At 45.2% G+C, this 14071-nt stretch overlaps 1 protein-coding gene across 2 annotated transcripts in view; it reads right to left on the bottom strand.

The window, feature by feature from the left end:
- LOC106577822 (sushi, von Willebrand factor type A, EGF and pentraxin domain-containing protein 1) overlaps nucleotides 1-14071 on the bottom strand; it is a 192557-nt gene that overhangs the window by 149254 nt on the left and 29232 nt on the right. For both annotated transcript variants that reach the window (XM_045701416.2, XM_045701415.2), the window contains exons 2-3: nucleotides 10646-10901; nucleotides 5892-6068 (exon numbers count right to left, since the gene is read on the bottom strand). In XM_045701416.2, the coding sequence (XP_045557372.2) occupies nucleotides 5892-6068; nucleotides 10646-10901 (433 nt within the window). The remainder of the gene's footprint in view (nucleotides 1-5891; nucleotides 6069-10645; nucleotides 10902-14071) is intronic.

The following is a 14071-nucleotide window of genomic DNA, read 5'->3' as shown; positions in this document are numbered from 1 at the left end:
ATTTTATCTAACAAAACAACACTACATGTTATAGCTGGGACCCTTGGATGACAAATCAGAGGAAGACTTTCAAAAAGTAAGTGAATATTTAATCACTATTTGTGAATTTATGAAACCTGTGCCGGTGGAAAAATATTTTGATGTAGGGCGCCGTCCTCAAACAATCGCATGGCATGCTTTCGCTGTAATGGCTACTGTAAATTGGACAGTGCAGTTAGATTAACAAGAATTTAAGCTTCCAACCGCTATAAGACACTTGTATGTACCTAAATGTTTAATTTCCATAATTTTTATGATTATTTATTTGAATTGCACGCCCTCCAGTTTCACCGGAAGTTGTCCCGCTAGCGGGACGCCTAGCCCAAACAGGTTTTTAATCCTCAGCAACAAAAGAGTGATCAAATTAAGATCCTACATCTGTACATCAGTGAACTGAAGCTCACTCTCTCCCAGTGATTCTCACTCTACAAATCGTAGCTCTGTCTCCGATCTTTTGTCTTTCTAAGCAACTAACTCGCTGACTTTCTCTGGGACTGGAGTACATCAGTTGAAGTTGAAGCCTGGCGATTCTCTCCCTATGGTTCGAGGCCCTGTCTGTCTCTGGAACCATTCCTCTTTCACCCTGAGATACTGAACACTGTAGCTGTTGTCTGTCTGTTTGACCTGGCTGATACACAACTCAGAGTGAGGGTGTGAGGAGAGAAGAGCTGGAGAGTCTCTGATAATTAATGGAGTGTTAGGGGCTCTCATGCATTCCTCTGGTTTCATACCAAATGCTTTTCCCGATCGTATTTACAGTCTATTACTGGTACTACACACAGGAGACCTAACACGGGCTTAGAGGATAGGAGAGGAGGATGAGGAGGGGGAAGAGTGAAACAAAGAAGGATTGCAACATTCATCCTCTTCTCTGGAATTCCCTGTCCTCTTCAGCATATCCAAGACTCCTTTCCTTTCTCTCCTTTTTGTAGTTTTTATTTCGACCGTCGGATTTATGTTCACCTCGAGGCTTCTTCCTCCTGGGATCTGGACCGGCCCATCGGACGATAGCAAATATTTACAGTGTGAGCTTAGAGGAAATAAATGGCCCCCCATGGAGAGAGACGGAGTCCTGGGTTCACTCCAGCTGGCATGCGTCACACACACACACACACACACACACACACACACACACACACACACACACACACACACACACACACACACACACACACACACACACACACACACCCTATCATGGACATCAAAGGGTCTATAGTTATTTAGGTAACACGGACAAGCTAATCACAGACCTATGACTCTTAACTTCTACCTCTTACATCTCTCTCTGTCTCCCTCTCTCTTTCCCATTGTCAATTTGCCCTATTTCACATTTTCTCTCTACCCTCCCTATCTTCTTGCACTTCCATATACAGTGCCGTCAGAAAGTATTCAGACCCCTTGAATTTCACCACAAGTTATTACGTTAGTCTCATTCTAAAATGGATTTAAAGTTTTTTTTAGCAAACTACATACAATATCCCATAATGGCAAAGCGAAAACAGATTTTTGAAATATTTGCACATTTATTAAAAATAAAAACAGAATACATTATTTACATAAATATTCAACTTGATTGGAGTCCACCTGTGTTAAATTCAATTGATTGGACATGACTTGGAAAGGCACACACCTGTCTATATAAGGTCCCACAGTTGACAGAGCATGTCAACACAAAATAAAGCTGTGAGGTCGAAGGAATTGTGTCGAGGCACAGATCTGGGGAAGGGTAGCAAAACATTTCTGCAGCATTGAAGGTCCCCAAGAACACAGTGGACCCCATCATTCTTAAATGGATGAAGTTTGGAACCACCCAGACTCTTCCTAAAGCTGGCCGCCAGGCCAAACTGAGCAATCGGGGGAGAAGGGCCTTGGTCAAGGAGTTGACCAAGAGCCCGATGATCACTCTGACAGAGCTCTAGAGTTCCTCTGTGGAGACGGGAGAACCTTCCAGAAGGACAACCATCTCTTTTTTCAGATGCAGGGACTGGGAGACTAGTCAGGATCGAGGGAAAGATGAACGGAGCAAAGTACAGAGAGATCCTTGATGAAAACCTGCTCCAGAGCACTCAGGACCTGACTGGGGCGAAAGCTTACCTTCCAACAGGACAACGACCCTAAGCACACAGCGAAGACAACAAAGGTGTTGCTTCGAGACAAGTCTCTGAATGACCTTGAGTGGCCCTGCCAGAGCCTGGACATGATGGAACATCTCTAGAGAGTCCTGAAAATAGTTGTGCAGCAATGCTCCCCATCCAACCTGACAGAGCTTGAGAGGATCTGCAGAGAAGAATGGGAGAAACTTCCCATATACCGGTGTGTCAAGCTTGTAGCATCATACCCAAGAAGTCTCGATGCTGTAATCACTGCCAAAGGTGCTTCAACAAAGTACTGAGTAAAGGGTTGTTTTTGCTTTGTCATTATGGGGTATTGTGTGTAGATTGATGAGGGGGAAAAAACGTTGAATAAATGTTATAATAAGTCTGTAACGTAACAAAATGTGGAAAACATCAAGGGGTCTGAATACTTTCCGAAGGCACTGTATCTCTCTCTCTCTCTCGTTTTCTCTCTCTCTCCTCCCCCCTCCATCCTCCCTGTCCTCCCAGGCTGTGATAGTCCTGCCAGGGTGAGAGGAAGAGAGGAAGAGAAGGAGATGTTACCCTCTGACTGTATCTATCACATTCTTTCCATTCTCGGGCTTCAGGCTAGACCTGACAACTGTTATTGGTATGGACTAGGAGTACACTCGGTGTCATGTTTTCCCTTTCATTCATGTGACTTGACCTGTGACCTGGTCCCAGATATGTTTGTGCTGTCTTGCCAACTGCTAGGGTCATTGTCATGACAGCACAAACAGATCTGGGATCAGGCTAGATTAGTAATTTACGGGTGGCCAAGGAGGATGGGGACCCTATTGACGCAAAGTAACATGTTGTTTAAAGAGGCTTCTTCTATTGTCTGTCTATCTCATCACATTCCAGACATGTTTTATTTTCCTTAGGAGAATAGACAGGACACAGTTAGCTCTACTATACACACAGCACATACCCAAGATCCTTCCTCAATACTTTAATCAATTCTAGCTAATTCAATCAAACCAATTTGTCAGAGAGAGAAAGTCACTCTGTGATTCCATATGATTGTCCCTCCTAGGGAAACGCATACACATACATGCACGTGCACACACACACACACACACACACACACACACACATGCACGTGCACACACACACACACTATCTTGTACAGCTAATCTTGTGGGGACACACCATACAGTCCCATTCAAAATCCTATTTTCCCTAATCCCTAAACCTAACCCAAAGGCACTGTGTGTCACACAGCGTCTTCCTTCCCTAACCTGTATTCTAACCCTAACTTTAACCCTAACCCTAACTTTAACCCTAACTTTAACCCTAACCTTAACCCAAATACCTAACCTTAACCCTAATCCTAAACCTAACCCTTTTATTTATTTTTATTTCACCTTTATTTAACCAGGTAACCCTAGCTCCTAACCCCAAACTTAAAACTAACCCTAGCACCTAATCCTAAACTTAACCCTAGGTACTATCCCTAACCTTAAATTAACCCTAGCACCTATTCCTAAACCTAACCCTAGCCCCTAACCCTAACCTTAAAACTAACCTTAGCACCTAACCCTAAACCTAACCCTAGCCCCTAACCCTAACCTTAAAACTAACCCTAGCCCCTAACCCTAACCTTAAAACTAACCCTAGCCCCTAACCCTAACCTTAAAACTAACCTTAGCACCTAACCCTAAACCTAACCCTAGCTCCTAACCCTAACCTTAAAACTAACCCTAGCTCCTAACCCTAAAACTAACCCTAGCTCCTAACCCTAAAACTAACCCTAGCTCCTAACCCTAAAACTAACCCTAGCTCCTAACCCTAAAACTAACCCTAGCTCCTAACCCTAACCTTTAACGTAATTTTAACCCTAACACTAATTCTAACCGTTTCCCTAAACCCCACCTGGTCCCCACAAGAATAGTAAAACGTGGCTACACACACACACACACACACACACACACACACACACACACACACACACACACACACACACACACACACACACACACACACACACACACACCCAAGGTCAGCTCCTCCCTGTCCAAACTAAAATATTCCTCAGTCCAGTACTTCAAGCTACCGAAGAACCCGACATTCACCCCCATCCACAGTAGCAGACCTCTAAACACTTACCTCCCATCTCTAGTAGTTCAGAGTCTAAGGTTTAGACAACACTAACCCTGCTAACAGCAGCACAGATGTTACCCATAACTACCACAACACCTTTCACTAGGCCAAGCCTGGTGGTGTTTCAGAAGCACAATGTCAATATGAAATCCTGAGGAAGAGATCTGCTTGTTGATGGAAGGTGTATGGGGCAGAAATGCATGATATAGGTGACTGCTGTTTTTATCTTTCCAAAAAGTAAAATTACAAAGGTTTGTATAACACCTTTCTATATAGAACATATACGTTCTGCCTTGGACATTTTGAGGGTGGTGAGATTAGCCTGCTGATTGGCTAGACAGGCGGAAGAAGAGAGCGACACACAAGAAGCAGTAACCTGCGGTTTAGCCTAGAGTCACACCACAGGAGGTTAAGCCTAGAGTCACACCACAGGAGGTTTAGCCTAGAGTCACACCACAGGAGGTTTGGAGGCAGCTTAACTGGGGAGGACGGGCTCAAGGTGATGACCGGAGCGGAATCAGTGGAATGGTATCAAATACATCAAACACGTGGTTTCCAAGTGTTTGACGCCATTTCATTTGCTCCGTTCCAGACATTATGAGCTGTTCTCCCCTCAGCAGCCTCCTGTGTATCACACAGGGTCTTCCTTCCTCAGAGTCTGTCTGTCTGTCTGTCTGCTTAAACAAACACACACACTGTCTGCTCTCTGGCTCTCTGCAATGAATTAAACAGCGATTAATAAGCAGACTGTCTTTTGTCTCCGCAACATCTGATTGTGATTTGGGAGCCGTTCCCGTTGATGACCCTGATGCCCTCAGCACATTTCAGGGCCAGTATTTAAAACATGTCGGCAGCAACAGCACAACGGGGGGAATGAGAGAGAGCGAGAGTGTACGAGAGTGTGCGAGAGAGAGAAAGAGAGAGAGAGAGAGAGAGAGAGAGAGAGAGAGAGAGAGAGAGAGAGAGAGAGAGGGAGAGCTAGGCCATCTGAGACCTAATGCACACAAACACACATCACTGTCTGTTACAGACCCCACCAGGCCTCTCTACACACTGATAGGTCTAGGATCGACACACACACACACACACACACACACACACACACACACACACACACACACACACACACACACACACACACACACACACACACGGCTCCAAGGTCAGCTCCTACACCTTGGGGAAATCAGGATCTCAGCACTGACTGGCTACACAGCCTCCTTAGTGAATCAATGACACTTGGATATTTGTCCTTAACTCACTGTGAGCTTACAGGGCACTGTATAGAATACATTTGATTGAATTTGATTGACAGGCATCATGGGGCTAAGTGGTCTGTTTTCAGAGGTGAAATAGTCAGATAGCCCAGGCTGATACCCTCTGAAATCACACCGTTATCTTCACCATCCATCACCACATTCAGCCACTCTCCAAAGACCACAGCACAGAACTGGTGCATACACCAAGATGAAACCATTAGACGCATTAGTTATTTTTAAAGACATTTTATGCTTACATATTTATTCACGGGGCAACAAGAATGGAGTCAACATGGCTGTCCTTACCATAGATATAAAACTGTTCTATGTCTATGGTCCATACTGGGCACATTCCTCTACATCTGTAACCTACCTGTGCACTCTTGCTGCAGCCCCTTGCCGTAGTGGCCCTTCTCACAGATACAGTCGTACTGGCCCGTGTGGGTGCCACACTTGCAGCTGGCCATGATGTCACAGCAGTCCGAACCTGCCTCGCACAGAGACGAGCAGCGGGATAGGTCCTCCTGGATGTAACTTCCTGTCGGCAGGTCTGAGGGGAGACGAGGGTTGATGCAGAGGTCAAAGGTCACCCGAGGATATTTGTAACTATTTTCATCATTTCATAAACTTCTTGCTTGTCCATAGAAAAGGAGAGAGGAGAGATGGAAAGAAAGGAGAGGTGGAGAAGAGAGGGAATGAGTGGAGGGTTGGATCAACTCACTAAAAGAGGAGCGAGGGGTGATGAGAAAGGAGAGGGAACGAAGGCAGAGGAGAGGAGATAGAGAGAGATTTTGTGATATAAGCAAACCAATTAATCAAACCAAAGGCTACTGGAAAGGTCAATATACTGGCGGGGAAAAACATTCCTGAGTAATTTTTACTGATAACTGTAGTTTACTCCAATCCTGATAACAGAGTAGATTACCGTAAATTGGCCTACTACTGTATAAACACATCTGTGTTGATGAATCTGGTGGAAATGTCATGTACGCTAAGCTAGGGCTAGACATGCTTATCTGCCTCATACATAAATAATGACAAGGGGAGCAGGATTGGCTGAGCCATTGTTTGTTCTTTCTGAGAAGCAGGAACCAATCAAAGAGCATTGTGGGACAGATGTTTTTCACACATGGCTGAGGAAGGCGATTGGTCCAGGGGTTGGCAGAGGTAGAGAAAGCAGACCTGGGTTCAAATAGCATTTGAACACTTTCAAAAATGTTAGCTACACTTGATTGAGCTTGCCTGGTGCAATGGACTCAATGGCTGGAGTGGGAGCTATGGCTGAAACGGGGGCTATGGGGCTGAAGGGCTGATGCTTGAGTTGGGGTTGGCAGCGGCGAGGAGTAGACTTGGAGAGGGAGAGTCAGTAAAACAGAGACAAACGGCAGGCTTGATAACATGAACTGGCTGCCATGGCTCACACTGGATCCGTCCCAAATTACACCCTAGTCCCTATATAGTCCTATGGGCCCTGGTCAAAAGTAGTGCACTATAAAGGGAATAGGGTGCCATTTGGGATGAACCGTCTGACAACCTTATCACTCTCTCTGTCTAACAGGACAGATTTACCACCGTCTAGGTTCTAATATAGGCTGTGTCCCAATTGTACTCTATTCTTTATAGTGCACTACTTTTGACCAGGGCCCATAGGGCTATATACGGAATAGGGTGCCATTTGGGACGCTGCATAGAAGGCTTCGGTGCTGCATGTTGTTGTTTTATGGACCGATGCAACTGACGTCTGAAAACTTATTACTCCAGCACCGAAGTATTTTACCTCCTTTTTTACTCTCTGATGTTATGTGTTGGCTAGATGTACAGAGCAAACTGTCTGCAAGACGTGGATGGAATTTTACCAAACTTTTTTATATATATACAGTGCATTCAGAAAGTATTCAGACCCCTTGACTTTTTCCACATTTTGTAAAGTTACAGCCTTATTCTAAAATGGATTAAATAAAAACAAAACCCCATAATGACAAAGAAAAAACATGTATTCAGACCCTTTGCAATGAGACTCGAAATGTTTTTATTTATTTATTTTATTTCACATTTATTTAACCAGGTAGGCTAGTTGAGAACAAGTTCTCATTTACAACTGCGACCTGGCCAAGAGAAAGCAAAGCAGTGCGACACAAACAACAACAGAGAGTTACACATGGAATAACCAAACATACAGTCAATAAAACAATAGAGAAAAATGTGTGCAAATGAGGTAAGATAAGGGAGGTAAGGCAATAAATAGGCCATAGTGGCGAAATAATTAAAATTTAGCAATTAAACACTGGAGTGATAGATGTGCAGAAGATGAATGTGCAAGTAGAGATACTGGGGTGCAAAGAAGCAAACAAATAAATAACAGTATGGGGATGAGGTATTTAGAGATGGGCTATGTACCGGTGCAGTGATCTGTTAGCTGCTCTGACAGCTAGTGCGTAAAGTTAGTGAGGGAGATATGAGTCTCCAGCTTCAGTGATTTTTGCAATTCGTTCCAGTCATTGGCAGCAGAGAACTGGAAGGAGAGGCGGCCAAAGGAGGAATTGGCTTTGGGGGTAACCAGTGAAATATACCTGCTGGAGCGCGTGCTACGGGTGGGTGCTGCTATGGTGACCAGTGAGCTGAGATAAGGTGGGGCTTTACCTAGCAAAGACTTATAGATGACTTGGAGCCAGTGGGTTTGGCGACGAATTTGAAGCGAGGGCCAGCCAACGAGAGCATACAGGTCGCAGTGGTGGGTAGTATATGGGGCTTTAGTGACAAAACAGATGGCACTGTGATAGACTGTATCCAATTTGCTGAGTAGAGTGTTGGAGGCTATTTTGTAAATGACATCACCGAAGTCAAGGATCGGCAGGATAGTCCGTTTTACGAGGGTATGTTTGGCAGCATGAGTGAAGGATGCTTTGTTGCGAAATAGGAAGCCGATTCTAGATTTAATTTTGGAATGGAAATTGAGCTCAGGTGCATCCTGTTTCCATTGATCATTCTTGAGATGTTTCTACAACTTGATTGGAGTCCACCTGTGGTAAATTCAATTGATTGGACATGATTTGGAAAGACACACACCTGTCTATTTAAGGCCCCACAGTTGACAGTGTTGGTCTGTGCAAAAACCAAGCCGTGAGGTCGAAGGAATTGTCCATAGAGCTGGAATGTGGAATGGAATGTGTCGAGGCCCAGATCTGGGAAAGGTTACCAAAAAATGTCTGCAGCATTGAAGGTCTCCAAGAACACAGTGGCCTCCATCTTTTTTAAATGGAAGAAGTTTGAAACCCCCAAGACTCTTCCTAGATCTGGCCGTCCGGCCAAAATGAGCAATTGGGGGAGAAGGGCCTTGGTCAGGGAGGTGACCAAGAACCAGATGGTCACTCTGACAGAGCTCCAGAGTTCCTCTGTGGAGATGGGTGAACCTTCCAGAAGGTCAACCATCTCTGCAGCACTCCACCAATCAGGTCTTTATGGTAGAGTGGCCAGAAGGAAGCCACTCCTCAGTAAACGACACATGACAGCCCCCTCGGAGTTTGCCAAAAGGCACCTAAAGGACTCTGACCATGAGAAACAAGATTCTCTGATGAAACCAAGATTTAACTCTTTGGCCTGAATGTGGTGAAGCATGGTGGTTGCAGCATCATGCTGTGGGGATGTTTTTCAGTGGCAGGGACTGGAAGACTAGGCAGGATTGAGGGAAAGACGAACGGAGAAAAGTACAGAGAGATCCTTGATGAAAACCTGCTCCAGAGCATTCAGGACCTCAGACTGGGGCTAAGGTTCACCTTCCAACAGGACAACAACCCTAAGCACACAGCCAATACAACGAAGGAGTGGCTTCGGGACAAGTCTCTGAATGTCCTTGAGTGGCCCAGTCAGAGCCCGGACTTGAACCTGATCGAACATCTCTGGAGAGACCTGAAAATAGCTGTGCAACGACGCTCTCCATCCAACCTGACAGAGGTTGAGAAGATTTGCAGAGAAGAATGAGAGAAACTCCCCAAATACAGGTATGCCAAGCTTGTAGTGTCATAGCCAAGAAGACTCAAGGCTGTAATCGCTGCCAAAGGTGCTTCAACAAAGTACTGAGTAAAGGGTCTGAATACTTATGTAAATGTGATATTTCAGTTTTTTATTTGTAATAAATTTGCAAACATTTCTAAAAACCTGTTTTTCGCTTTGCCATTATGGGTTATTGTGTGTAGAATGATAAGGGGGGAAACGATTTAATCCATTTTAGAATAAATAAAATCAAAATCAAGTCAAATCAAATTGTATTTGTCACATGCCCTGAATACAACAGGTGTAGACCTTACAGTGAAATGCTTACTTATAAGCCCTTAACCAACGATGCAGTTTTAAGAAAATACCTAAAAAAAACTATAGCGGGGCTATATACAGGGGGTACCGGTACAGAGTCAATGTGTCAATGTGTGGGGGCACCGGTGTTGAGGTAATTGAGATAATTATGTACATACAGGTAGGGTTGTTAAAGTGGCTATGCATAGATAATAACAGAGTGGTAGCAGCGTGAGGGGGTGAAAATAGTCTGGGTAGCCATTTGATTAGCTGTTCAGGAGTCTTATGGCTTGGGGGTAGAAGCTGTTTAGAAGCCTCTTGGACCTAGACTTGACGCTCCGGTACCGCTTGCCGTGCGGTAGCAGAGACAACAGTCTATGACTAGGGTGGCTGGAGTCTTTGACGATATTTAGGGCCTTCCTCTGACACCGCCTGGTATAGAGGTCCTGGATGGCAGGAAGCTTGACCCCGGTGATGTACTGGTTGTAACGTTACAAAATGGGAAAAAAGTCAAGGGGTCTGAATACTTTCCGAATGCACTTTATATATCTTAGTCACAATGGGCTGCCTGTATGTAAAGTTGAGAAAAACATCTTCCACTCAATCTTTCCTTCCCACAAATCTCCCATTGACATAGTACTGTAAAACCTGATTCACATAAGCCTTCAAGTGTCAGCCTGGGTACCAGTCTCCTATGCTATCAATATCAATTTGGCATGACACGAGAGTCAAATAAAATTGTATTCGTCATTGTGCTGAATACAACAAGTGTAGACTTGACAAGGAGTGGCAAAGAGTGAAAAGACGTACTCAAACTATTCACTTGCTCATTCCCCTCACCTTCATGCAGCGCACGGCGAGCCAGGGCCTCAAACTCAGCGAAGTTGTGTACCAGGTAGCAGTGCTGGTCCTTGGGATGCGAGGCCATGTCATTGAGCTCACGGATGTTCCCCTGCCAGATCCCCAGGGTGTAGATCTCCACCCCCTGCTCCCTCAGAGCGGCCGCCACTGGGCGAGGGTCGCCCCCGTTGGAGTAGCCGTCCGTTATCAGGAAGATCACCTTGGTGGCGTTGGCCCGCGAGTGACGCAGGATTTGCTGCGGGGGGGTGAGAAGATTGGAATAATTAATACATGTGTGAATGAATGTTGGACGTTGTTGGATCATGATCAGGTATTGTGAAAGTAAAAACTGTAACTCCATGAACACAGACACAACCCCACAATTCTGTGAGACTTACTCCCCGAAAACAAAATGGACATTGGCAAGTCAAGCAATAGAGAGAAGAGAAGAAAAAAGCAGCAATGACCCTGTCCTCTAGTCTGATAGGTCTGATGTCAGCTAACAACTAGAACACTGGAACAACCCTACTATAGCAGCTGCCTCACACCTGGGTTGTCACAACGTCCACAGAAGGTGGTGCCTCGCCCCGGTCGGGCGGTGCTCGGCGGTCGTCGTCACCGGCCTACTAGCTGCCACCGATCCATGTTTCTGTGTCTTTTGCTTATGTCTGTTTAGGTCTGCACCTGTTCGTTGTTAGTCATTAGTGGGGGGTATTTAGTTTGTCTTTTTTGTTTGGGAATTTGTGCGGGATTGTTACATGTCATGTTCATTGTGGTAGTCAGCATTTTGCGCTGTTTCGGCTACGCCGCGTATGTTTTATTAGGCATTAGGGTTGCCGGGCTGCGCCCCGTCTGTTTTGATTTTTGGAGCTGTCCTCCTATCTTGTTGACTACGCACCCTGCCTTGTTGCGGCATTATTATCTGTGATTATTAAACGTCTGTTCAACGGACCTCAGTCTCCTGCGCTTGACTCTACCCCTTTCCTGCTATCAAGGATATTATTGACATGGGTTCAAACACTATTAGATATCATTTCAAATACTGTATCTGTGTTTGATGGAGCTTGCTTGGCAAAATGGGACGAATATGATAGTCCCAAAAAGTGTAACCACCACCCATCTGGCTTCTTTAGGCAGGCTAAAGCGAACTTTCAAAGTATTTCAAAGATTTCGAAATAATATTTGAAACCCAGGACAAGACTCCCTCAGACACAGGCTCTGGTTCACAGCACTATGTTTAGCTGCAGTTGACAACCAATCCCTGTACATTTAGACAGGACATTAAAGACACAGAGAAACAATTGTTTTTTTCCCCTGCGCAGAAATCCTGGAGAGAAAAATAGAGAGAGCTCTGCTGCTGTGTTATACTGTCCTGTACCCGACATGTAAGGCCAAGCCAAACAAGACCTGCTAAAATACTGTATAGTTGGTCTGTTTGTTTGTAATGAAATTAATTGTAATTGTATAGATGAGATGAAGAGGAGAGTGACAAGAGGAGGACAAAGACAGTGAAGATACTGTAGGGAAAGAGTGAAGAGAGATTGATGGAGCGATATTACACCCTGACTACACTGCTCGCGTCGTGTGTGCGAGCGTTGCAAAATACATTTAGAAATCTATGTTATTCAATTATTGCACCCACACTGCTCGCACGTTGCCAAGGGCTAAAATAGAAGTCAGTTCTAGTTGTGACGCAGATCGCGCTGCAAGTCCTGCCTCTCCCATTTCCTCATTGGTTTATAGAAGCAGATAGGGTGATTGAAAGACGAACTGTGTGAGAGAGAGAGGAGAGAGAGAGAGAGAGAGAGAAAGAGTGCGAGAGAGAGAAAGAGAAAGCTAGAGCTCTGTTCTTTATTGTCTAATTGGCTTCAAGCGTCTCCAGCGGGGTAACATAATTACAGTGGCTGTGAAGCGGGGGAGGGAGGGGGGCGGGGTGAAGATAGGGAGAGAAGGAGGGAGGGAAGAAAAGCTTGGCCTCTCTGATCCTCTCCTCAAAGTCACCCTGGTTCTCATCCCAAAATCCCAGTCCTGGCTGCTGCCCGCTCCCAGCTGTCAGTGCACCCTGGCAGGCTGCTTAGTTATGGTATGGGCCCTCCCTGGATCTCCCCTAGACCTACAGTGGGGGAAAAAAGTATTTGATCCCCTGCTGGTTTTGTACGTTTGCCCACTGACAAAGAAAGGATCAGTCTATATTTTTAATGGTAGGTTTATTTGAACAGTGAGAGACAGAATAACAACAAAAATATCCAGAAAAACACATGTCAAAAATGTTATGAATTGATTTGCATTTTAATGAGGGAAATAAGTATTTGACCCCCTCTCAATCAGAAAGATTTCTGGCTCCCAGGTGTCTTTTATACAGGTAACGAGCTGAGATTAGGAGCACACTCTTAAAGGGAGTGCTCCTAACCGCAGCTTGTAACCTGTAAAAAAGACACCTGTCCACAGAAACAATCAATCAATCAGATTCCAAACTCTCCACCATGGCCAAGACCAAAGAGCTCTCCAAGGATGTCAGGGACAAGATTGTAGACCTACACAAGGCTGGAATGGGCTACAAGACCATCGCCAAGCAGCTTGGTGAGAAGGTGACAACATTTGGTGCGATTATACGCAAATGGAAGAAACACAAAAGAACTGTCAATATCCCTCGGCCTGGGGCTCCATGCAAGCTCTCACCTCGTGGAGTTGCAATGATCATGAGAATGGTGAGGAATCAGCCCAGAACTATACGGGAGAATCTTGTCAATGATCTCAAGGCAGCTGGGACCATTGTCACCAAGAAAACAATTGGTTACACACTACGAAGAAAAAATGTATGAAATGTATGAATTCACTACTGTAAGTCGCTCTGGATAAGAGCGTCTGCTAAATGACAAATGTAAATGTATGTGAAGGACTGAAATCCTGCAGCGCCCACAAGGTCCTCCTGCTCAAGAATACATATACAGGCCCGTCTGAAGTCTGCCAATGGACATCTGAATGACTCAGAGGACAACTGGTGGAAGTGTTGTGGTCAGATGAGACCAAAATGGAGCTCTTTGACATCAACTCAACGTGTTTGGAGGAGGAGGAATGCTGCCTATGACCCCAAGAACACCATCTCCACCGTCAAACATGGAGGTGGAAACATTATGCTTTGGGGGTGTTTTTCTGCTAAGGGGACAGGACAACTTCACCGCATCAAAGGGACGATGGACGGGGCCATGTACCGTCAAATCTTGGGTGAGAACCTCCTTCCCTCAGCCAGGGCATTGAAAATGGGTCGTGGATGGGTATTCCAGCATGACAATGACCCAAAACACACGGCCAATGCAACAAAGGAGTGGCTCAAGAAGAAGCACATTAAGGTCCTGGAGTGGCCTAGCCAGTCTCCAGACCTTAATCCCATAGAAAATCTGTGGAGGGAGCTGAAGGTTCGAGTTG

Source organism: Salmo salar, chromosome 18, assembly GCF_965601325.2.
Source record: "Salmo salar chromosome 18, fSalSal1, whole genome shotgun sequence".
NCBI classification, from domain to species: domain Eukaryota; kingdom Metazoa; phylum Chordata; class Actinopteri; order Salmoniformes; family Salmonidae; genus Salmo; species Salmo salar.
The sequence above is the reverse complement of the archived record's forward strand: the minus strand, read 5'-3'. Positions and strand labels throughout refer to the sequence as shown.